This window comes from Rhipicephalus microplus, chromosome 5 (assembly GCF_043290135.1).
Source record: "Rhipicephalus microplus isolate Deutch F79 chromosome 5, USDA_Rmic, whole genome shotgun sequence".
Lineage (NCBI taxonomy): Eukaryota > Metazoa > Arthropoda > Arachnida > Ixodida > Ixodidae > Rhipicephalus > Rhipicephalus microplus.
This window is the reverse complement of record NC_134704.1, coordinates 38707144-38733290: the sequence shown is the minus strand read 5'-3', so window position 1 is coordinate 38733290 and position 26147 is coordinate 38707144. Positions and strand designations below refer to the sequence as shown.

General features: G+C 44.2%; 1 protein-coding gene across 2 annotated transcripts in view; it reads right to left on the bottom strand.

Annotated features, from left to right (window-relative positions):
* Window positions 1-2555: 2555 nt before the first annotated feature.
* The window catches only part of LOC119174687 (glutamate receptor ionotropic, kainate 2), a 356865-nt gene continuing 333273 nt past the window's right edge, over window positions 2556-26147 (bottom strand). The window contains exons 7-13 of one of the 2 annotated variants that reach the window (XM_037425714.2): window positions 24924-25076; window positions 19903-20004; window positions 18268-18369; window positions 10294-11058; window positions 8943-9165; window positions 5458-5723; window positions 2556-2908 (exon numbers count right to left, since the gene is read on the bottom strand). In XM_037425714.2, the coding sequence (XP_037281611.2) occupies window positions 2660-2908; window positions 5458-5723; window positions 8943-9165; window positions 10294-11058; window positions 18268-18369; window positions 19903-20004; window positions 24924-25076 (1860 nt within the window). In that variant the 3' untranslated portion in view covers window positions 2556-2659. The remainder of the gene's footprint in view (window positions 2909-5457; window positions 5724-8942; window positions 9166-10293; window positions 11059-18267; window positions 18370-19902; window positions 20005-24923; window positions 25077-26147) is intronic. The other variant, XM_075895248.1, reaches the window with a different exon arrangement.

Sequence of the window (26147 nt, the reverse complement as noted above, 5' to 3'; positions counted from 1 at the left end):
TTTCCGTTCTTGAACAATAAACATCGTTTCACATTTCTTGTAGGCAACTTGAAGCTTAACGCCTCTATTCAACTCTGTAGCCCTCAAAAGCGCCAAGTTCTTTATCCTCGCTATGCGGCAAGTGGAGAATGCTTGAATATTAGCTGCTACAGCAGCCAGTTGCGGTAATGTTACTAACTAATGACCTAAAACATCTTTATAAAGCCTTTTGAAAAGGCACCAATGACTGCGTTGTGAGCTTTGAGGTGTGTTCGAAGTAAATGTACTAAGCCTACGGATATAGCGTTTTGCTATTCGATCAGTTGCGCTGCACACTGTGTGGTGTCTTATATTTATCACTGGGAAAGAATGTAAGAACGATGAGATGTAGCGGTGAACGCGTAGGAGAGTCATTGCGGTATGAGAATTTAGCTGGAGAATGCGGTGAAGACAAAAAGGGTATGAGAAAAATACGCGCAAGCTTAAAACGAACAATCATACGCACTCCCGTAACTGGTGAGCGATAAATTAGAACCATCGCACTTATTCTTAGACTACACTGCTCACGAAAAAGACGCGCGTCTTCGAAAATCGTACCACTGGCAACAACCGCACATACATCAAAATGTTCCCAAAACGTTCCCACCGTTGAAGGACTTCCGGTGTACATGATGGTAATGTTGAAAAAATGTTCAGCAGTAATGGGCACAATACAGAAAAAAAAAGACAAATGGGAGGAAAACGTGAAAGAGAAGCTGCAAGTCACTCAAAAATCGCCAGTGTAATGTGTTTGATTTGTCCGGAATGGCGAATGTAGACCACACGTGTCGTGCAAACCGTGTGACCACAACTTGAAGGTTACGTACGCCACAGGAAACCGACGGAAAACTAGGAGCCACTGGCAAAATGGCGGGTCAGGCGAGCGAACAGAAAAACAACAGCATGAGAACGATTCTGTCGCCAGTGCAGAACCGATGGTCAATAACTTCACACATTCATTATTTACACATACAGAAGCAAAAGAAAAATATTTCTTATTTCTTAAATTAAGCCTTTTTTATGCAGGATATATCGTAATTTGACACTGAAGAGAAAAAAAAAAGTTATTTTGGAAGTTCGGTGACATAATTACGAAAAGTATCCCAAGTTCTCACTGTTCTTTTTTTTTTAAAGTGGCTACCTCGAGCAGAAAAAGAAAGACTGCTCATTTGAAAGTCCCCTTCACAGTCAGGCAGCTTTGGTGTAAAGGACAGAGATCGATTCTCGTGCTTGGACGTTGAATATTTCGAATCCCAGTAAATGAGCGTTAGTGCAGAATAAATTCAACAAAAAATATATACAGAGTATAAAATCATGTACAAATGAAACGCGAACATCCACTGCAAGTGTGTACTTGCGAGCCAAGTGCGGAAATGTCGATTATGTGGTCTCAAAATATTGCTTGGGCCTCACGCTAAGTGTGAAAAACCAAGGCATGGTGAGTATTGCATGAACGAAAAATGATATAGAGCATTCGAGTTCATACTTTTTTGCATTTCAATTCTTGACGGTCGTAGTTATTGAGTCTGAATTCAATCATGCTGAAGTGAACTAACTGAAATATATAATGAAATCATGCTGAAATCAACAAATCATCTGGACAAATTTATACGCTTTCTGCCACTGGCTTGCCATTGACTCGTAGTTGCGCATCGGCTTATTCCCTCGGCATATTCAGATATACGCGCTAAAGTCCACACGTAACGAACCTCGTTGTAAACCCCGTCATGCGCCTTGTACACAATCAACACCCCTTAGTTCCATAGATGTCAATCATCAAGGGCACTCAAAACAATGTCTCTCTGCTATGTATACCTTAAACATAACCGACCTTCTTAACATTCTCCGATTAGCAGCAATAATGTCCAAGGTTATCAAGAAGCACAGTCTCCTCAGGGCAGTGCTCTTCAAACTAAAACGCTCTAACCACCAAAGACGCAGTGTACAACTGTAGTAGTAACAGGTCTCGGTGCCGTTGGTGTCACTGTCCTTTCAGCCTAGCACATTACCACATTACCACAGGTACCAATGCCATTGTCACAAAGGTTGGTTCGGTCAACAGCAGCGATGATTGTTCGAGTATAGCCAGCCTGCATTCCGAAGCCTTGGCTGTGAGCAGGCAGGCACACACACTGCCCGCAGACGCGTAGCCTCGGAGCGTTTACATGACGTCCATTAGGGCGTATTCGTAATCTTCGCCTTAGCGAGAAGAGGTAAGCTGTCCGATGCCAGTTTCCAATGAACAAACAATGAGTCACTTCCACGCAATGTAGGGTGGCTAGAGCCACCCCGCTGGCCTTCACCAGCGCCGGTGGCGGCACGGCGAGCGAGGAGAGACGTCGTCGCGGTGACGTCGGCGGTGGCGACGTCGCCCACCGCCCGCGCTCGCCGTCGTCGCCGCCACCTTCCGTCGTCCTCAAGAAGGCGACGGTCTGGGCGCCGCCGCGGGGTGGTGAATCGGGCAGCGGCCACCGGCGAAGTCCGGCTGCTGGATTGTGGACGTCGAGGCCGAGTGCAGGCTCGTCGACGGACGCGCGCCCAGGTAGCACAGCTGCGGCACGTCGTAGTTGGAGGAGGAGGCCAAGCTGCTGCCGCCACCAGCGCCGCCGCAGTGGTGGTGGGCCCCCTCCGCAGCCCTGTGCTAGGAGTCGGTGCAGTCGAAGTGCAGAGGCGATTTGCGCATCTCGAGCATCTGCATGATGCCGTTCTCCTGGGCGTGCAGGTCCATGGCGCTCGGCACGTACGTGTTGGGGGCCGTGGTGGGCAGACATTTTGAGCACTGGCGACGCAGAGCCGGCCTCTGGCGCGACGCCCGGCAGCGCACGGCGAACCGCAGCTCTTCGGCCATCTCCGAGCAGAGCGATTGCTGCGTGGAACAGAATAGCAAGTTCTGCGCGCCGGAGGGGGCGTCCCGTTACGACCTGGCAGCTCGCTCGCGCGGCCGGGGACACGGAGCAGTAAGAGTCGCAGGAGGGCAGTCTCGGCCTGGCTAACATGAGCCCCTTCCCCGTTTTATATATTTATTATGTTAAGCAAAGCCATTTTCGGTATCTTCACCTTGTTTCTCATGATATACCGAAACGTTAACTCTGTCCACTATATTATCTCCGCGAGTTACGATTACGGTTAGTGACAGTGTAAAAGATTGATCGGCAGCGTGGTTTTTCGCAAAAAAAAAAAAAAAAAACTTAAGAGCACATGCGAACCTTGCACCGCAAAACATAGGAGAGCATGCAGAGGGCTGGAATGCAGATGGTGGAACCAAGGTGAGGCTGTGTGTGTAGGGCGAAGTATCGGGAGAGTGTAACTACTAACACTTTTAATAAGGGGCATGTGGGCTGGTGTTTTATGCATGGCGTGAGTCGGCAGTCCTGCATATCTTGCTCCGTGGCCCTAGCGAAATGCAAGCAAGGAAATAAAGAAGCATGCAGCACAAATTGAGACAGGACATGCGTCTGCTTTGCACTAATATTCTCTTGTTAATACATTGCGCTTTGTATGTAACGAAGATAAGCATGCCAACGTCACATGTTTCATGCAGCTACATGCAAATCATATTTTGCTGCAGGTATTCATATATGCCTTTCTTGCTACGAGAAGGAGTGCAAAAGGTCTGAACAATCGATATTATTTTCAGGACATAATTTGGAACATGAAGTGTAGTTACTTTGTCATATATATTCAACCAGCGATACGTGATAATTTCACACTCCCTTTGCCATTCACAATATGATTGTTCCGGTACGGTTCATCTCTAACATTTCCTGATTGGTGGTTTACCTGCGAGGCTCTTGCATACAGACGATATGTACTTTTCATTGATGAAAGCTAAAAGGTAACAGAATCAAATGAGGACTCTGTACTGTTGTAAAGGCAGCAAATGCGGTGTATTATCATCTAATTTTTGATCACACATGAGATATAAATACAACTGCCCTTTTTTTTTAAAGATAGTCTTTCTTGAGCACCTTCAACGCGAAAATTTTGGTCTGTCTGCCTGCCTGTAAATTTATCTGTTTGTCCACCCTTAACGGTACCCTAAACGGCACCAAATGATACTACAAACGGCCGACCCCATCCGCAGCGCCCACCAATATTGCTCCAGATTCAGCGTTCATACTTGAGTGATTGTCAATTAAAAAACAATTATTGCGCATATCAAAGACACCATAACAGCACGTCAATGTTATGTATGTGTCTTTTTTACTAGAGAAGACATACATAAGTAATTGTAAAGACCGTAGCGTTTATCATGCTGCGCTGACTATGCAATCCTTGAACGAAAAGCAAGTGCTTCCAACGCTTTGCTAAGACGACACGGTGGTGGCACCTACCCGTCGCCTTGCGTTCTACACCTTATCACTTCAGAGACGGTCGGGCACGCCGCGCGCCTCATTTTCCCGGATAACTGCCATACAGCGCTGATGTCTCACGTGTGACGTGACTTGATGCGCTTGTTCGCCTACGCTGCACGCTCGAGGCACTCTAACGCAGCACCTTTAGAATACAATTCACCAATTTTCTCGCGCAGAACATCAAATAAACGTTTTGTTCACTCTCTCCAGACGCAAGGCTATCGTCTTTCGACGACATTTGCAGTGTAACATGCTGATAAGGGACCAATTTTTTTTCATCGATGAATTTATTCCTAATAGATAACGTCCTGAGTTCTCTTAACTCAAAGAAGGTACATGTGCCTGTAATAAGAAAGGTTAAGCTCTTGCTGACATAAGTTCGGTGATTCCTCAAGCCTTGATTTCTCAATATTTGGGCAAACAGTGCGGTAAGTGGGTTTTTTGTTTCATTTATTGGTTTGTTTTTCTTCTTCTAGAATCTAATCAATACGTTTAGTGTGTATTTTTATTCTGTAAATGAGTTTCTCAATGCATTTATTTGTCACGACAATGGGATATAACCTTAACATTACGCGTGAAAATAAGGCGTTAATAGGCTCAGTGAAGTATCAATTTAAAATGCTCGCACCTTACGTAAATCTTCCCTCATACTCGAGAAGCACCGTTGGTCTCTTCAAAATTGAAAGTCTGAAGTTATGAGGGTTCTTATGAAAGTTTAAACGTGTCACGATGGGCGCCAGTAGACAAAGCACATACTTGCTAAGCTTCACAAGTCCACCTAGCCCCATGGTCAGCGAGGTTACTTATGTGCCGACTCAGACCCAGTCACAGATTGCACTGAGTATCAGAATTTGAGCGGGCCCGCTTGAGTAATTTTTGGTACGTTTGAGTAAGAGGAAGTCCCTATGAGAAAATCTTTAGTGAGTCTGGGTCAGGGTGAATCCGGTTGAGAAAAGAATTTAGTGAGTCTGACTTCGAATGAGTTCTAAGCGCACAGTTTATCTCTTGAGGGAGTCAGACTGAGCTCTAATTTTTTGCCCACATACGGCTTAGTCTAAACAAAATGGCGATAAAGTGACCATACCCTGTCCGTCTGAGCGTGTTTGCGAGAGTTGATGCAGAACTCCATGATAGCGGTGAGGATGGCGACGGCGAGCCCGCAGAGGAGCACTACGAAGACGCCGCCAATGTTGGCGAGGCCCAGCGCGTTGGCCTTGCCCTCCTTGTTCTTGTCGTCTCGGTTGCAAGTGAGCCCAGGGCTTTTCCACCACTTGTTGTACAGCATCTGGATGACGCCTTTCTCCTGGAGGTCCAGGATGGCCAGAGATATCTTGTCTCGCCAGGGTGAGCCTGAAAACGACGGGAGCAACTGATTTTTATCACTCGTTCGTTCTGTTAGGCGGCAAAGTGGCGGCTCGCTGCTCATCCAAGCAACATCCAAGTCTCAGTTAAAATCACTTTACTGACAAAATATTTATGAAATGTTTCACTCCCATTATCAGCGTTTAATGTGTGTGGCCTTAGACCGATGGTATAAAAGCAATTCAAAGCTTCAAGACAAAGATGAAAATTTCAAGTGGTCGCCATTGGACTAAATAGGGGGAGGGGGGGAGTGTTATAAAAAGCCATAGTTTTTCAAATAGGATTTGTTTCGATAACTGCGTTGTTGTCGACTTCAAAAGCTTTTTTTAGCGCCGTTTACTATTTTAGGCCAGTTATTTTCGACACTGCTGACAAAGCTGGGCTGTGAAGGAAGAAGCAGAAAACTCCCTAACAAGAAATATTTCAAGCAGAACATTTGTCCCGCCACATACTGCAAGGAAGCTTCTACAGCGAAAGCCAAAATGGTCGCGGGTGCCGTAGTTGTCCGCCACCGTCAGTGTCTATAACTACCATCGTGCGAATTAAAAAAAAAACTTAGCAAAAAAAAAAAAAAACAAGGACAGAATGCAACTCGAACCCGGGTTATCTGCGTGCCATCCTAGCACTTTACCATTTAGCCAAGTCGGTGCGTGAAACTTTGTTGCAAATCGGCTAATTAGGAAAGCGTGTTATCGGGAAAAGAATTGTGGTAATATGAGCAATAAAGTGCTTTAAAAGAGCAAAGAAATGACCAGGCATTACGCAATGCACATTGCATCCCCGTTGGGTCATCGAATGCTCCGATCCCTTGGCGGAAGCTTCAAGCATAATCCTGCATCGTCATCTGCCACATCATAAAAAATTGCTAAAAATTATTTTCAAGTGTAAAGCGAGTACTCCGAAGAGTCACCTCTCCGAAGAGTCACAGAGTATGGCACAGTGAACGCCTTCATACAACGCAGAAAACTCATCGTGATTTATGAATTGATTTAGAGGGCGTTGTACTGATCTTCCTTAAGTCTTTCGTTCACGCACCTTCAACGTATAAAAACGGAGAAAAAAAAAGGGGGACCCTTCAGCTTCGCTTTTAAGAGTTGAACGCGAGAGCAAAATCTGGTCCCTAGTGTGTTCTTCAACTGCTAAGTGCATACTTATTAATATGTTTTGTTACATACACAAACACGCACGCACACGCACACAGTAGATTGTACCAGCACGCGCTATCATCGCCGAATGGGCTCATTTTCGTCGTGACACCTGTCGAACAAAATGCGTTAAAGGGGCTCTGAAATACTTTTTTCAAGTAACCATGGAATGAATTCACTAGAAGAGCTTATTGCCTCACGAATTCAACGCCGCAAAAATTTTCGGAATCCTTCCAGTGCGAGTGGAGTTACAAAGGTTTGGCGCATGTTGCCATTGCAATATCTCTTCTATCGTCCCGACGAAAGCGCTGGAAGCTAGGCAGGAAGGGGTGGCAGGCGCAATGGAACTACCGCGCCTCGTGACCTTGAACACTTTTGTTTTCTTCGAATGGGCAGCTTTTTCAGTGTGATCACGCACAACAGCGTGAACAAGTAGCGACCTCCCGCGGCGATCTCGGTAACTTGACTTTTTTGGTCACAGACGTACAGACGATTTTTCGCTCACAACCAACAGGGCCCACGCCGGCGGCGGGGTTTCTGCGACATGAGCTCTTTAACGCTATTGCGTTAAAATAGAATAAGCTCTGTCTCGCCATTTGGTCATTCCCTGTCAGAGGTGTGGTAGCGTTCCCGTGCTTCACAACACTCGCGCTCTCTATAGAGGGCCCATGACCGAACTACACGTTATATCATTGAAGCCTAATAAATTGACAAAACAAAAGAAAAATGTGTGAGCGTGGCTTTGTTAGCTTTGTCAGCTAAAGAAAAGGGTATCTAGAATCTCCACTTTGACCTTGGCGAGTGCAGATTGTCGCAATTGTTGATGACACGCGCAAGAGCTGCGCTGTATTTTTACATCATGTTTCCTACGTTTTATCGATCTACTGTTATTGTAGAAATAGCATACGTCATCGCAAATAAAACATTAGACGCAAGTTAGCGCTGTGTGTGTCACTCTCTTTTGTGTCGTTGTCGCAATGCGCTATACTCATATGAACCATGAGCCCCAACCAACTATATCCCGGCAAGGTGCCTTATCAAATTTCATAATCATACCAGTAATAACAGTCCCATTTCCATCATCCCATCGTCTTCACTTCTGAACCCTAACAACACTAGATTTTCTTCTCATAAACACTTCATCTTGGTGAAAATCTAAACTACTGTAAGCAAACACCTCATTTTAGTGCATATTTCATATAGAATTCTCTGCCGTTTATCTTAAAACCACTGAATCTCAGCTCTTTTATGAAATAATTAAAAAGTAGTTCCGTATAAATCAATATAGGACCACATAATGTTTCTTTTACGGAGCCCCTAAAACATAGCTTTGTGTTTTTTGATATAGTATATTGCGCAAACCTTTTCTATTCTCTTTCTTGAAATGTATCATGTTTTTCTTGTTTATTATACTATGTCTTTGAAACGTACGTGACCCCTGACCTTAAAATGCATATTGTATTTTTTTTCTTTCTTTTCAATGCCCTGAATCTTTTTTTTTTAATTTTTACTACGTTCTGGAGGACCCAATTCAGTCTCCGACTTCAGGACCTTCTTCTGTATACTGAGATGCAATAACCTAGTTTTTTGGACATACTCAAGTTTCTTATTCTGCTTCTGATCCATAGACCTGCTTATACACCTGAGATATTTTCTAAGTTAAAGTATAATCTCTGTGTGATAAAAGAGCTCAATTCCATGTTTTAAACAAGGAAGCACAATTTGTTTTCCATGTTTTGACACCAAATACTCGAACGCCAGTGGTTTCCAGATTCACAAATATTGATATCCCGACTCTAATCAAAATAGGTAAATGCAGCCAAAATATATCTAAGTAGTCAAGACATTTCTTTTTCTGTCGCCAGAGGCCTCGAAAGTAGTCTAACTGGTACAATGTAGCCAAACCTGGCAACTTTGACTGTGATATTCGACTATGTAGTACGTCATCATGCCCGATTCACCGTAAAAAATTCGATATATTGAAGAAGCATGTGAACCAATACATAGAGCAGGCACTCGTGACGTCTGCCTAGAATTGTTATCGGCATACACACATACATACCCATGGGGGTGGCAATGCCGTATCCCTTGGAATCTAGCAGTCCACCAACTTGCGTGAGGTTGCAATCGCGCTGGACCATGAAGTCGAGCATAGTCGACTCCATGAGGAAGGCGTAGTTTCCCTGCAGTACTCGCTGTACTCCATCCTCGTAGGAGCTGACAAACACTCCTGGACGGTTCTCCATAAACCGCCACATCTTCTGATAAGTCTCTATTTTGGAATCCTACCAGATGAAAATAAAAAGAACAAGATAACGTTATTACCTTCTCTTTCCATGGCGTCTAGTATTTCTTAAGCTGGCACCCTGCAACAGGAACAGTTTAGGATCAATGTAAGACAGGGCAGATCATGCAAAAGAAGCCGAGCACAGCTGTTTTTCTGGAAAATACTCATTTTTGTATAACTTTCAGCATATTTAATCATTTAATTTTACTTGCCACCACACGCAAGCATTGCTTTCTACCAGTATGTTCTAGTTGCCTCCATAGCTTTATTAATGAACATTATAAATACGACTAGCGCATCGTTTTGCGTACGTACAACCTCTAATGCATATGCTAAATCTACTCCAGTCGATAGCAGTGTCTCATTACGCCTACAACTATATCTTTTACATTGAAACACGTTACCACAATGCCGACTTTTATTTTTCAGAATGTGTGCACTTGCAGTAGCTTTCTGTTAGGTGGAGTGACAGCTTCGGTACAGTGGCACAAGAAGTTTGCCACCTCATTGTAATCCACGCCACCGTAAAGTAACCCACACTAAGTGAACTGATGTTACGTGAAATTTTTAAATAAGAGCGTATGCTGAGAAACTGTTATATTTCTCTCCCGCGTGTACCACTGTTTTTCGAGTTCTTGGGATTAATGGCTTAATGCAGGAATTCACAGATGTTTCCTATTGAACTCTTCTAATTCGTTATTGCCAGTTTCACTGCTGTTGTTAACTATACACCCCGGGGCATAGATTCACGTGTAACCTGTACAAACAGTTTTCTGCATTGCCTCTATTCACACTCAGTCATCTCAATCGCACCTCTACTGAGACATCAAGACATCTTGGTCAAACTGTGTGGTAGGACGGAGCAAAAGGGATTATGTGAGACGAGCAAGCTTTTTTTTTTTTGGCTCGACTCCGCATTCTTTTTTCAATCACAATGCGCAGTTTGATCAAGGTGAATGCTTAGCAAGTTGGCCAACTTTCCACGCTGCCTATCCTTTTGATACACCAACACCAGTGGTTCGCGGGCAGTGTTGACTACCATGTCTGTCTTTACATTGACCAAGTCTGTTGCAGCTGAAACGATCATATAGCACTGAAAAAGACCGAAACGCCACGCAGTACCCACCCTGAAGAAGGTCATGGTGGATCCCGAGTCCAGGGTTCCGTAAGATATCTTGCTCTGCTCGGCCAGGTCCTCGACGCTCTCGATGGGGGTGATCATGCGCTCGACGGTCAGGAAGGCGGCCAGGTTGGCCGTGTACGACGAGATAAGGATGAGAGTGAAGAACCACCAGATGGTTCCCACGATGCGCGTCGACGTAGCCTTGGGGTTGAGGTCGCAGCCCTGGTGCATGAGGGTTACGATGGTGAACCAGAAGCTGTTGCCCAGGCTGAACTGGTTCTCCATGACGCCGGCGTCGCGTACGCACGGATGCGGGGTGCGCCACTCGTAGGGGCTGAACCGCGCCACGATGAACATGGTGAAGGAGACGAGCATGTAGGCGGCCAGCACGTACAGCCAGATGTCCACGTCCAGCGGGCTCATGAACGAGAATAGCTTGACGGGCATGCCCGAGGGCAGCATGAAGAGGATGCCGATGCCGAGGTTCATGAAGGGCTTGGTGAAATCGATAACGGACTCGCGCGCGTAGTTGATGGTCATGGGCGCTACGGCCAGATCGGCGTTCTTGTCGATGATCTCCCGCACCATGCCGTTCCACTCGCCCGTGGTGGTGTTCTCGACGCCGAACTTTTTGTCGGGCACCAGGTAGAGCTCGTAGTTGAAGCCCAGCAAGTCGGCAATAGTGCGAAGGAGGTCGATACAGAAGCCGTCGAAGCGGTCGTTACCCGTCAGGTTCTTGTTCTGCTTCATCATCACGTACGGACGTGACTGCAGCAGCGGGAAAAAGATATGAGGTCAATGAGTGGCATGAATGAGCCGTGTAATTCGTTGTGTGTTGCTGTACGTGAGTGTAGTCAACTCATGAAATGGCCGACCAAACCAAATATATTTATTTATTCAATTGCTCATAACTTCAAGTAATTAAATCATAGCTTCGATGGACACTTGTCCGCTCGGTAAAAGTGACGTAATAAAAAGACGAGGACACAGACCACAAGAGAATAAAAATGCCTTGAAATTTCGACACCCATAACGGAAGCCTTGTTCGGGAGACGTTTTTGAACAGAGCTATCATTCCGAGCACCAAAACGTCAGGGCATTTTCATTTTCTTGCGGTCGGTGTTCTCGTCTTTTCATTCAACTTCTAAATATACTTGTAATTGAATTAGTTCTTCTTCACTGTTATTTCAGTAAAAGAGATTGAAGAGAAATAGAAGTCAGGTCAATATCTTTTACACTAAAAATCTGATTCTGAAACTGGGAAAGTGCATTTCTATTCAGGGCATGCATATTCTTAAACTGTACTGTACGCTTTCCACAAACGTTTGTCACGTAGCGTGAGTTTTTTAATGCAGGAAAAGTGGTGAATTTCACGCGCACGTGTCAAACAAAGCTGTGTAAAAAGTAAATTGCGTATAGTTAAATATTTAGAAATTAGTTCACAACAGTACATTAACTGCGAGCTTGCGAAAAAATTGTTATAAGCGGCACTGTTACATTGATCTGACTATTTAAAACGAAGATGTGAACGCAAGAACTTTACCGTAACATTGGTTTAAAATATGTGTCTAGAGAAACTTGCAAATACCAACGGAATAATATTGTCGCGATACACAAATTACGGCTGCCACCCCCGCCGCGGTGGTCTAGTGGCTAAGGTATTCGGCTGCTGACCCGCAGGTCGCGGGTTCGATTCCCGGCTGCGGCGGCTGCATTTCCGATGGAGGCGGAAATGTTGTAGGCCCGTGTACTCAGATTTGGGTGCACGTTAAAGAACCCCAGGTGGTCTAAATTTCCGGAGCCCTCTACTACGGCGTCTCTCATAATCAAATGGTGGTTTTGGGACGTTAAACCCCACAAATCAATCAATCAATCAATCAACGGCTGCCATTTCACGAACGTTCCTGGGCAAAACAAAGTATTAGTTGCACACCGCTCATATAAAGCACTGTGACATCAAAATGCCTCAATTAATTTTGCGAAGACGTCCCAAAGCTGGGCCGCCGTGCTTATCCGAATGCATCTAGTTCAACTCCAGCAAAACATGCTCACAGGACAATGCAGCTGGACTCAGAAGAGTTCCTCTGTTGTTTAGCAAAAACTGCGGCTTTCAGTCGTCTCTTCACTGACTGTCGCTACCACTGACAGACGTGAGGGTCACCGGTAACTTTTCTTTTTTACGTGCAGTGCTCAGCCCACTCATCCTAGGTTCCCACAACTTCCATCAATAAACTTTTTACGAATCGAAGTCGTGCCTTATCACTGGGCGCTTTCTATACTGCACCCACATGGAGTTAGTTTCATTATAACGCTCGAGGACCGATGGCTGTGACCCCTTCGTATACAATGGAATTGTCGAGAAGAAATCTGTTTCCGGACAACTGTCACAGCTAATGCTGGTGTAGCCGTGTAATATACAGGGTGTCGCACGTAATTTTTTGCCAGAGTTTAAAATATGCCGGAACACGTAATTACGACGCGACCAAGTGCATGTTGCTCGCCGTTGCCTGGAGTTACATTTTTTTTGTTCTCAAATATTGTTTAATGAGATATGTTTAATTAAGACACTTTTCAAGAAACAAAATTAGATAAAAATTTCCATTAGAAAGTTGTAGATCGGTTAGCAGAACGTCCAATTAGACAGTTTTGAACTTTATATCTGTTACGTATTAATGTTTTTCCACTTATTGCAAATGCCCGCGAAAACCAAAAAAAAAATACCACAAGACAAACCCGCTCGCGCGTCAGTGCGCACGATGATTTTATTTATTTATTTATTTATTTATTTATACATACTGCAGCCCCCAATTTGGGGCTGTGGCAGGAGTGAGCATTTACAATAACAAACAAACAGATCAACAGAGCAATAAAACAAAAGAACACTTAACGCAAATCAGCAAGGGCAAGTAAAAAATTTTCCAGCGGAAGGGAGCGAATATCACCGGACAGTTGATTCCACATTTCGGCAGTGAAAGGAAAAAAAAACTAAATTTGAATGTGTTAGTTCGACAATGGTAAGGCTTGATATTAAGGTGGTGATTACTTCTAGTTGTGGACGGCGAGGCAAATGAGATGTAAGTATTGTGGGACATGCGATAGACCGAGTTAATAAAACAGTAAAGCAGTTTCATAGAATCCTTTAGACGGCGCATGCGTAATGTGGTTAGTTCAAGAGAAGACAGGGCAAGGGAAGGTGAAAAGTAGCGATCATAGCGGTCACAAATAAATCTGATAGCTTTTTTTTTGAATAGCCTCAATTCTATCGATTTCACCCTGCTTGTGTGGATTCCATACGGGGCATGCGTAGTCAAGTATAGGACGAATCAGTGTTTTATACATTAGTAATTTAGTGCTTTTGGGGGATTGGGACAGTGTTCGTCTTAAATAACCTAACTTTTTTAAAGATTTTGTGCAGATAAAGTTGATATGCTGAGACCAAGATAAATTGCTAGAAAGAACAACACCAAGATATTTGTATTCTGTTACTTTTTTTAAGGCGGATCCGTTAAACGAGTACGTGAAGCAGGAAGGGGACTTACTATTCGTGAAAGACATAAGCACAGATTTGTTAAAATTTATACTCATTTGCCAGGTTGCACACCATTCACAAAATTTAGTAAATGAGTCATTTAGACGATAATGGGCTTCAGGAGAGTTGATGGGTTCATACAAAACACAATCATCCGCGTACAGACGAATTTTACAGGTGACATTATTAGGCAAATCGTTTATGTACAGTAGAAACAGTAACGGGCCAAGTACAGAACCTTGTGGAACGCCTGAATTAACACTAACAATGTCGGAGTCAGTTGAGTTATAACAAACGTATTGCGAGCGCTCAGAAAGAAAATTAGAAATCCAGGTAACTAGTTGCGGGTTGTTTAATATGGCATTTTTTGCATAGTAATTTAGAGTTAAGTACAGTGTCGAACGCTTTCGAAAAGGCGATGAATAATGCGTCGACCTGATTACCAATGTCCATATTACTAGAAATGTCGTGCACGAATTCGGTTAGCTGCGTAACAGTACTATAACTTCGTCTGAATCCATGTTGGAAGCTAGACAACAAATTGTTAGATTCGAGAAATGCAATAATATGTTTGTATATAATATGCTCTAATAGTTTGCAGGAATGAGGGGTAAGAGAGATGGGCCTGTAATTGCTGAAAACTTGCTTGTCATTAGGGAGCATTCTAATGCTCCCTAACGTTCCGTGTACGAACGACACGCTTCTCTCACACCGGTTCATGACAGCGATAAGCAGTCACAGCGGTTATCGTTTTTGTGGCCGATAGCAAAACGTGGTCTTCGTAAAGCAACCACCATGGTTGCGGCCCTGCCAAGACAGCACAATGAGACAAATTCTATGGTCGTTCGTACGCGGAACGTTAGGGAGCACTACAATCACTGCGCGCACTGGCGCACGAGCGGGTTTGTCACGTGTCATTTTTTTTTGTATTTCGCGGGCATTTGTAATTAGCAGAGAAACAATACTACCTAAAAGATATTAAGTTCCATACTGTCTAATCAGACGTTTTGCAAACCGATCTACAACTTTCTCATTGAAAATATTTATCTATCTTAGTTTCTTGAAAAGTTAGTTAATTAAACATATCTAGTTAAACAATATTTGAGAACACAAAAAAATAGTCTGACTAACTCCAGGCAACGGTGAGCAACATGCACTTGGTCGCGTCGTGATTACGTGTTCCGGCATATTTTTAAACTCTGTCTAGAGTGACGTGCGACGCCCTGTATAGGCCACCATGTACATACTATATCTGTTAGAAAGGTATCCGACCTATGTTCTTTTTAGAGATTTGATAAATGTGAAACAAGCGCGCTTACATCAGCCGAGCTTGAACTTAAAGTATAGTGCGCATGCGTGAATTTTTCCCCGCCTACCATTGACGTCAGTGTTTAGAATGGAACATTTCAATAAGGTATAAGTGCGCAGCACTCTCGTTGGTATCCTTATTGCAAGGAAAACGACAAAATTACTGCAGTAGCGCTTCTGCGTGAAATTTTGCCAGACACTGGGCGACTGCCAGGTGGAAGTGGTTCGGAAGATTCAGATGTATTTCAGGGACAATGCTGTGAGGAGCGCACAGACTATCGAGTGGTAGAACTGGTTTAAAGACGGCCGCTAATCGGCGGCGAGCGAGCCACAATGCGGTCTGCCATACACATCCCGAAATGACCCCGTCATTGCGGTAGCAAACGCCGTCGTGATTATTATAAGCACAATGCAAACATATCATAAGCACAATACAGTGCACATGGGGAGATCCCTTCGTCAGTGAATGCAGGCTTAAAGCAACATTGTTAACATGCAGTAGTAATCAAGAGGAATAGATGAAGCCATACCTATTGTCAACCTGTCCTTGGACACAATAGATTTAAAAAGAAAGGTATTGTCAGTATCGTGCGATATTGACAAAAAAAGTTTCAAGTTCGGTAATATTAAAAGTTTTGAGAGGCAAAAGAAATAATGTAATGCGCAGACACTGTGTGCCTTAATTTCAAATTCGTAATTGCAATTCTTCAAGAAGTATGTGATAGGTAAATCATGTATCTTCTAGTGAGAATTTCGCTATATGAGTTTTGTAAAATATATTATCATTTTTTGCGTAATTTTGAGTCAGTACGAAAGGTATTCATTTCTAAAAACACCACGATTACGGCCAGAAACGCTTAAAAGAACTTCATGTTTTCCATTTTTGTTGCTCTTAAGCGAATGTGCGAGAGGCATTTCAGGAAAAAAAAAGGGGGGGGAGCTGACGATTCTCTTTAGTTTTTCTCTATTTCGTTCTCATATACTGAAGCCCTTTCAATGTGCGTGGGCACGTATTCATGGACGATGAAAAGACTAAGAGAACATAGCACCACTTTCATCCACCGCCACAATGGAAGCAAGAATCATCTTACGTTGTCTTGTGAACATGGGAGATGTTGAGAGCTACGTGAGATTTGAGATACATACATATAGCTTGCATTTTTGCCAAAATAAAGAAAGCATCTAGCCTGCCTTTGCCCCCAAAATAAAGAATTCCACTCACATCTTTTGTGTGGCTCTCTCGAAAAAGGTTTTACCTCCGTCATATGAAATTAGCGTTTTGAATCCGTTCCCTTAAGTCCGCTCACAAATGAAGAACAAATAGTAAACATCCGTATATATATTTTTTACTAAGAATATGCATCCGTATTCGTTTTATTCTTTTTTCTTTAGATGTAGTCTGAACAAAAGAGTCGCAAGCCCTAAAGCGAGTGACAGTACTGCAGAATTTCATTATCCATCTCCTTTCTGAGAAAATTTAATCAGGAGAAATGAATAAGCTCTGCGCTGTTTCTATTCGCGAGGCTCAATTCTTGAACGTGCACGGTGCTACCACTCGGTAATGTCTTTTGTTATCGCAACTTACAAGCCATTTACGCCATCCAATCTGTCCGCGCATGCAAGTTCAATATTAACACTGAGGAGGACGAGATCGTAATCTTGAAAGAGCTAGCTTCGTACGATAACTATTACTGATGCTAGTTTAGGAACGTTTTTATACATGCTAATTACCAATCTCTTCGTGCAACTTTAATTAGCACAAGCTTGACAGGTAACGGGAGCAAGTGTCATGCAATAGCAGCCGGGTTATTGGCAAGAGTGTGGACGATGATTGACGTTGATATACTTTTCGCACTAGTATAGCGCACGACTAGTATAGCGCACGAATACCAGCAACCTATCATGCCATTATTTTGGAATTTTCATCGTTACAAAAGTATTTTATAAGGCAGTGAACCTGATGCATTTCATTAATTACAGGGGAGTTCTTCAAAGAGACACTAAAGGCAAATATTAGGTCGACGTTAATTGCTGAAATAGCAGTCCAGAAAACCTCGTAGTGCGACTTTTGTGCCAATCAAGGGCTCATTTTCGAAGTAAAATTCATGTTTTGCTGGTCGGCATCGCGTTAGCGCACTTCAAATCTCCCGCCTAAAAGTTGTACGCCTCACTCCACTGTTGACGAACCCAACGTTGCCCGCCTTTACTATGCGGCCACCCACACCCGTAGCAGCAGAAACAGTAGCAAAAATCATAGCAGCAACCGGCCATTGAACAATTTTCTGCCATGGCCCCCGAAATTGTGGGTGTGTGGCGTGTTTCGCTTGGATCAAATGAGTCCCGCTAGATGACACCGCCTTTACAGCCTAATCAGGAGGAAACGCAATTTTAGACGCCTCGCGCACTTGCCCACAGTAAAGTCGGGTGACTTTTTTTTTCATAAATCACATAGAAACGGACAAGCACCATTTTTTTCCGACTCTTAATGCACGCAAGGTTCTTTTTTTATTGCAGCTAGTTTGATTACTAGTGAATAATTGTAGTCGAATCGGACACTTTCCCGTTCTCAGGATCATTTTTCAAATGTCCCACTGGTGGCGCTGATCGTGTGCTACATTTAGCTTAAGTTATTCGTAAGTAGGGCACTGCTGTTGATAATATTGCCGTTTTAGACGTTGTCATACATTAGGGTCCCACACTGACATGAAATGTTATTTGCCTTTAGTGGCCCTTTAAGATGCACCTACACCTACACGAGAGCTTTCTCTGCGTTTCTCCCCCATCAAAATGTGGCCACCGTGGCCGGGAATCAATCCCGTGCTCTCGAGCTTAGCAGTGTGATACCCTACGTTTTAAGCTTACATGACGGGTTAATTATCGGCACTATTGGTGAGCAATGAAAGGTCATGTTGTTAACCTTGAAACCACAAGGCAAGTAACAAATGCTGTAAAAGTGCAAGCGAGACCAAACGGCTTGCATTTTTTATCATCTCGAAAAGAAACACATACCTTATTTTATCTCTTCTTCAAAACTCCACACTACTTACGTTGATTAAACTGTTAGCGTTGTTTCATACAAGTGAGAGTATAAATTGTTGTGTATTCGTGATACACGTGAAACAGGATTTCGGGCTCCTCACCTCTATGGTAGTCACTCGAAGCGTGATGTTGGAGGTTCCGAAGTCGTGGAAGGCATTGTGGTTTGTGATGTTGAGGCCATCGCTAGTGGACCACTCACCTACCTGAAATTCACAGGTGCAAACTTTGAAAGGCATTTACAACTTGTCATTTCGGTCAGGAATGAGTTAGACACACCGAATATGCCATCTAACGCTGCCATCTAAAAAAGTAAGTCGACTTCAGAAACCGTGATCCTGACAAAAAAGGATCAACTTGCCATACCATTCTCTTGAAGTTTCACGACTGCCAAGAAAGCAATATGGGTTGACACTACGAGTTAAGACACGTCTTTACTAGCATTCTGTCTGCTACTCCACTGTGACAGATCGACTGATAATGCCCATACGGATAAAGATTATAAATGTATGAGGCATCGTATAGGCGTGTAAGTGCGTTCAGATAGTATTACACAGGGCCTGGATCTAGTTTTCTTAGTAGCTCTAAGAAAAGAATTCATAATCTTGATATGCGATACTTGTCGATACAAAGTTCCCTTCACTCTACGGTGAAGTGATGAGACTTGGTTAAGTTTAGTGGGCGCCTTCACCAAGTGCAATCAAGACTTTTGTTTAATGAAGGAAGTTTTGAAGCATGGTTAGCTACTCAACTTTAAAGTATTCAGTACAAAAAAGAAGTCAAACAGACTTGACAGCAGTGAAAGGCACCCTCGTGAACGTCAGTGGTAACCACAACGTTGGTCAGCATTGGCCCTGCCGGGCACACGTTTCAAGTACACAAACTTGCTGTAGTGACCTGTCACTGGCTCTTTCATTCTTTTCCATTCGATTAGCTTCTGAAGCCATGCAAACACGCAGTGCCTCGGGTGACCAAATTGCTGGCGTCAGAGTTGCTGCGTCATATACAGCTGTATAGGTGCGGATCACTTAATGGGTCCACGTTGTCGCATGCTGTCGTATGCTGCCATGATCGCAGGCTGTCGTTGTTCGTCGTAACGCAACCAAAGTCGCATATACCATAGCCATTTCAGCGCACGCTCACGCCCAGGAGTTCTTCCTCCTTACGTTCTTTGAGTGTTGATGATTATAAAAACAAAGAAAAATAAATAGCAAAAGACCGAAAAGAACTAGAAGAAAGAAAGAAAGAAAGAAAGAAAGTAAGAAAGAAAGAAAGAAAGAAAGAAAGAAAGAAAGAAAGAAAGAAAGAAAGAAAGAAAGAAAGAAAGAAAGAAAGAAAGAAAGAAAGAAAGAAAGAAAGAAAGAAAGAAAGCTGCTGAGCTCTGCACTTACTTCAGTCTTGAAAGCACTACAGCAAGTGCGAGTGACCTATAAGTAATCTATACTAATCAGGGATGCAAGAGTTAAGCGAATGCTTCGGTTAGGATTATGAAGTTTGCGTGAGCTTCTTAAATTACTATAAAGCTTTTGCCAGTAATGTCGTAGACACATATTTGTTTAACTCAACGATAGTACACTACATATAAGAAAACAACATTCTTCGCAGAACACTTCCAGGCATTACGCAATGTTCTCACTTCACAGGACGACAACGTGATGAGCTAAATGTACGTAAATAACATTTTTTTTTTGCAGATCTTTTCCGGGCCTAACGCAATGTTTACACTTCGCTTGACTTACTTTTTCTAAGAAGTTCTGGCGAAGCTTGAGCAAATCTAGTTTCAGGCTCGTCCGGTTTCCTTCGTTGAACCGGATATTTCCTGTCAGGCCGTAAAAATCTACCTGCGTGGTAAAAGAACATTGCACCTTAAGAACAGACTTCTAGCTACAAAAAATGCGTGTCGTACCAATATAAAAAGAGGTTTAGAGTCACGCAAGTTGGTACGGTGTGGTATAAAAAAACTTTATTGAGGTCCTCCACAATGTGTCTCAACACACAGCGGGCCACTTCCACGTATAGGGACCAGAAAGCAAAGCCTCTCGGCCGTACTGAGGCCCTGCTGCCGCGGCCGGTTGGCCGGCAAGGGGGGGGGGGGGGGGAGTGGCTACAGAGGGCTACATTACAATCGGCCAAGTTGTTGTCGACTACATAATGTGACCGGTCACATCAGTAGCGCGTATGTTCGAACGTGAACATTTCTCCGCATGAGGGACAGCAATTGTCGGTATAATTAGATGGATTTATTACAATGGAGGGTTACAAAGGAGGGCGTCGGATACGTAATTCGGTGCTCTGTAATTAAAAAAAACATAATTTAAATAAAGAAGAAGAACTTGACATGGGCAGGGCGCGTGCTACGCTATCAGGATAACCGCTGGTCATTAAGGGCAGTTGAGTGAATTCCAAGAGTTGTCAAACGTGCGAGAGGGAGACATTAAGTTGTGAGGACAGATGAGATCAAGAGGTTTGCGCTTACAATCTGGCAGCAGCAAGCACTGGACCGGGAACATGGCAGAGGCCTTCGCCCTGCAGTGGGCGTGGTCAAGATGATGGTTATGATGATGAAGTGTTGTGAACACCCACCACAATGGTCTATTTTATGGTGCTTGACAGCTGACCGAATGTCACGGGATCGAATGCCGGCCGGGAAGACCGCAATCCTGTCCAGTCGAAAGGCAGAAGCCCGTGTATTAAAATTTTGGTGCACGCTAAAGAACCCAGGATGGTAGAAATTTCCGGGGCCCTCCACTACGGTGAATATCAATTATTTTGCGGTTTCGGGGCGTTAAACAACAACAATTCTCATTAAATCTTATGAAAAAAAAGAACAAGCCACCAAGTTCACGCGCATGCTTCATTTCATATATTACTTTTTACTACACTCCTCAGGGACAGGGGCGTTAAGGAGGGGGAGTGATAACAACACTTTGAATAAAAAAAAGAACTAGAAAAAGAAAGAACAAAAATAGAATAAAAAAGAAAAGTAAAAAAATGCACATGAAACAAGGGAGATGCTCACAGTGGTGGACTAGTGGCTAAAGTACTCGGCTGCTAACCCGCAGGTCGCAGGATCAAACGCCGGCTTCGGCGGCTGCGTTTCCGATGGAAGTGGAAATGCTTACATCCGTGTGCTCAGATTTGGGTGCACGTTAATTAACACCAGGTGGTAGATATTTCCGGAGCCCTCCACTACGGCGCCTCTTATATTCATATGGTAATTCTGGGATGTTAAAATCTCTCATAGTATATCGTCTAAACAAGGGAACAAAATGTGAAATTACAGTGAATTTAGAAATAACCTGAGTATACAATGTTTGCTACGGAATTACGGAACTGTTCAGGATCTGCATTTCCGATGGAGGTGGAAATGTTGTAGGCCTGTGTGCTCAGATTTGGGTGCACGTTAAAGAACCCCAGGTGGTTGAAATTTCTGGAGCCCTCCACTACGGCGTCTCTCATAATCATATGATGGTTTTGGGACGTTAAACCCCACATATCAACTGTTCATGACGAATAAAGTTCACAACATCCACGGGAAGGCCATTCTAATTACGAGAAGTTCGTAGTAGAAATGAATTATAAAAGTGCGCAGGAGTATATCACATGAAACGAGTCCGACTTTATGACGACGGTCTGCATGATGGGATACACAAGATAGCTTGGGGAAGAGGCGATCACGTTGTGAAAGATTGTGATACGTTTTATGAAAGAAGGCTTCGCGTGACACTTTTCTGCGTGACGATAATAATGACTTTGTAGGGTCATTAAGGCTATAGTAGCAGCTTTCAGCTCGGAAGATAAATGAAATAATCAGCATGGTTACGGCAAAGATTCGACGTTATAGCAGTGTTATCAAGCATGCGTACCGATGTTTAACGATAACAGTACTGTTTACACGCGTCGTGCTCTTGCTAATCATTACGAGTGATGTGACCTTTTCTGTATAGTTGTAAAGCCAGTCGCACCGAACAATAAACATTCTTTTCATTCTGCCCGTTCTGCCGGCTACGTTCCGTTACTTCAGTGGCGACGAGGGTGGGACTCGAACCCACGCGGGCAAAGCCCAATGGATTGGCAGACATGAGCCGCACGGACAACACGCTTCATCAAATCAGAGTATGGATGAGGCGCTGCTGGTCACGGCGCTTATCCGCAGCACAGCAACACCTTAGTCCATACTTTTTTTGCCATGACGAGCTCGCGGCTAGTGATGATCGGATTCATCGGGGCCATAGAGTACTGTGGCCAGATGCGGCGCGACACGGCATGCTAACCCCTGTATTCACAAACGCTCCTTCACTCAAGGACTCTTCTCGACTTGAAAAAGTCGATTTGAGTGCAATCTCTTGGCAGAACAAGTCACTGCAGATCGGCAATATTCTGCAGCGATTTTTGAGAAGCGAAGCGTCAATTTCAATCGAGCAGCGGCACAGTGCTCAACTCAGTAAAGTAAAGGATGGAATTCGAGTCGAGGAGCGTTTCTGAATACGGGGGTAAGAGAACTGCACGACAGTCACCCCGGTATGATCGCGATGAAGCGCACAGCGTGTGCACCTTTTTTGGTATCCCGGCTAAGACCGGGACATTGAACGGGTGATTTAAAGTTGCCTTCAGTGCATACAATGCTGGCCAATGCCTGCTGCAGAAGTTCTGTCTCCTTGGCCAGTCAGCAACAAACCATAGTACAGGTTACACATGGATTTTGTGGGCCCTATCAATGGCTTCAAAGTTTTTATGTTGGTGGACGCCGAGACTTAATGAATCGAGGCCATAACATTGAAGACTACCACGGCGGACACCTCCATTCACGTACTTCAAGGTATTTTTACACGTTTTGGCTTCCCACATTGATTGGTATGAGATAACAAACCACAGTTTTCAAGTGCCACCAGGTCAAGTTTCTTGCAGAAAAGCCACGTGAAACACGCGAGAACAGCAAAGTACTATACGCAGTCAAATTATTTGGCGGAACGGGCCGCGCGGACCATAAAAGAAGGGCTTTGAAAAAATTCGACAGGTGTCTTAAAAGAACGACTGATTAAGTTCTTATCATGTTACAGAACAACGACCCCTTTGGAAAGCAAAAAGTCACCAGCAGTACTACTGCTAGGCTTTCGTCCCCGAACCAGGCGGACTGCCTCGCTCACAAACGAACAGGTGGCTGCAAATGATTGTGCTGGTGGACATGTGCAAGTACAAGCAAAAGCGCTAACGTGGTTCTAACCCTGAAGACATGTATGTTCGCGCCAGTACCAGTCTGTTCAGAGATGGATGCCGACGACAGCAGTGTCCACGACAGGAGCACGCATGGTTGCGCTAGAAACACCGGAGGGACCACAGCAGCGCCACGTAGATCAACTATGGCCACGGCTGGACTTGGGGGCCATCACCTAGCAAGCAGAGCCAAGTTCACGTCGAAGCTCAGGGCACCCCCAAACATGCAGACGCGCCTCAAGATACGACCGTACGAGAAGTGAACTTTCAAGCTGAAGACCAACAACCACTACGACGTTCGACTCGCCAGCGGAAATCACCGGATCGTCTCGCTTACTCAAACTTAGGGGGGAGGGATGCAGTGTTATCAAGCACGCGTACCGATTTATAACGAGAACAGAACTGTTTACACATGTAAGGATCTTGCTTATAATAACGAGTAATGTGATTTTTTCTGTATAGCTGTAAAGCCAGTCACACCAATTTATTTCATTGATTTGTGGGGTTTAGCATCCCAAATCCACCATATAATTATGAGAGACGCTGTAGTTGAGGGTTCTGGAAATTTCGACCACCTGGGTTTCCTTACCGTGCACCCAAATCTGAGCACACGGGCCTACAACGTTTCCACCTCCATCGGAAGTGCAGCCGCCGCAGCCGGGATTTGATCTTACGTCCTGCGAGTCAGCAGCCGAGTACCTTAGCCATTAGACCACCACGGCGTGGCAGCCAGTCACACCGAGCAATAAACTTTCTTTTCTTTCTGCCCGTTCTACTGGCTACGTTACGTTACTTCCCTTATCCTATGATGTCTGATTGATAGAGGTTTCATATGAATGAAGCTTATTCTAATTTAGAGCGAATAAAGGTAATGTAAGTAAAATTAGAAACCTATACTAGATCTTGCTCTTTCAAGAGGTTAAAAGAAGGCCCACTTATCGTGAGAAAAATGTCATGATGACTTGATTATATGGATTCCTAAATGCTTGCAATGTGTAGCTGATGACGATAATGTCTTTGGAGCTATTTATAGTTAGTAGACGGAAGAAACTTGCAGTAATGGATGCGCATATATATGTGTATAGTCATGAAAGACTGAAAAGAGCTTTTCACCAAGCACGCCCCCGTGAGGTATGAGACAAACGACTTGAGCCACTTACAGTTAGAACTCTTAAGATACATGTCACATTGCTTATACACGCATGATACACGAACGCACACCGAGGATTAATCCTCAAGAGTTAGTATTCCTCAAATAAAAAGAAATAAGCATGTTGGCATTCTCACGGTGAATTTCAATATTACCTACGTTTTTTGTTCTCAGCACGGATGTCCTGCTATCATGTAGCTGCAGGAAATGTACAGTAAGAGAAATGACTCCTGGTAAATAAATCAAGCTTGTTTTTATCGTTTTTACTGCAGTCACTATTGTAAGCCACAATTCTTAGCACGGTATCAATGCGAGCACCATGAACTGTCATGAGTGGTACGAGCTGGTACGTATGCACGTATACGTTCGTACGTACGTACACACGTGCGAACTCACCATGCTGATGAGGTTGAAGAGGCTGGTGCCTTCGGTCCACGAGACCTCGTCCTCGCATGAGACGTTGGCCGGGCGCAGCGTGGCGCTTCGTTGCAGGTCGTTGAGCCCGTGGGCGAAGGCGTACACAGCGTCGAACATGAGGGCGGGTTCCGTCTGCACATCGTACACTGCAGCTATTACATAGCGCATTGATATTGCCACGCACGTTGCTTATTTTCAATCTCGTTTCATTTGGTTTTCACCCACAAAGACTGTGCTTAATGCCGGTCGCAAACTGCGCCTCATTGTTCGAAAAGGTTCACGATTACTGTAGATCGTCCTGTTAATATTGCGCGCAAGAGGCAAACACTCAAAATATTCCAGAGCGTGCGCGAGGACCAGTGATAAGGCTGGAATAATCGACGGCACATGTATAAATGCCGACGCGTTTCGCCGCTTGGCAGTTGATTGGCGGCTGACGCTCTGTTCATATAGCTATTAGTGCCAGTGTGCATCGCTGTAATCTGACCATCCGTTTACCGGCCATGAGTTCGGCCAAATAAACAGGGTCATTTTAGATGAACCGTCTCTTGCTTCGTCATAGTCACGACCCCATGACCATATCAAGCGCTAAAATGAAAGGCGCTCAAAGACTTTGGAGACTTTTTGTCAATGAGCACCGATTCGCGGCTCTCTAAAACGACAAAAACAGCCGCGTTCTAAAAGAAACAGAGCTCCACTTTACGGAAATGGCGGTGCGGCCTTCAACTACGGGCATTCACTGAGACTACAGCCCTGAAAGATTGCACCACTGTAATAGAATTATTTACGTGCATCCACTATGAAGGTTGTTTTATAGATTGATATGTGGGGTTTAACGTCTCAAAACCACCATATGATTATGAGAGACGCCGTAGTGGAAGGCTCCGGAAATTTCGACTACCTGGGTTTCTTTACCGTGAACCCAAATCCGGTCACATGCGCCTACAGCATTTCCGCCTCCATCGGAAATGCAGCCGCCGCCGCCGGGATTCGAACCCGTGACCTGCGCGTCAGCAGTCGAGTACCTTAGCCACTAGACCACCGCGGCGGGGCCACTCTGACGGTGAAATCTGGTTCCGTATACTTAGCTTAATAAAAAGAAGCAATTGAAAAGCAAATAATACCAATGTTTCTTGAACGCAACGTTGAAGTGTGTTAGTAAAAGAAATTATTGTGGCAGTAAGCGTCTATTCAAGTCATCTC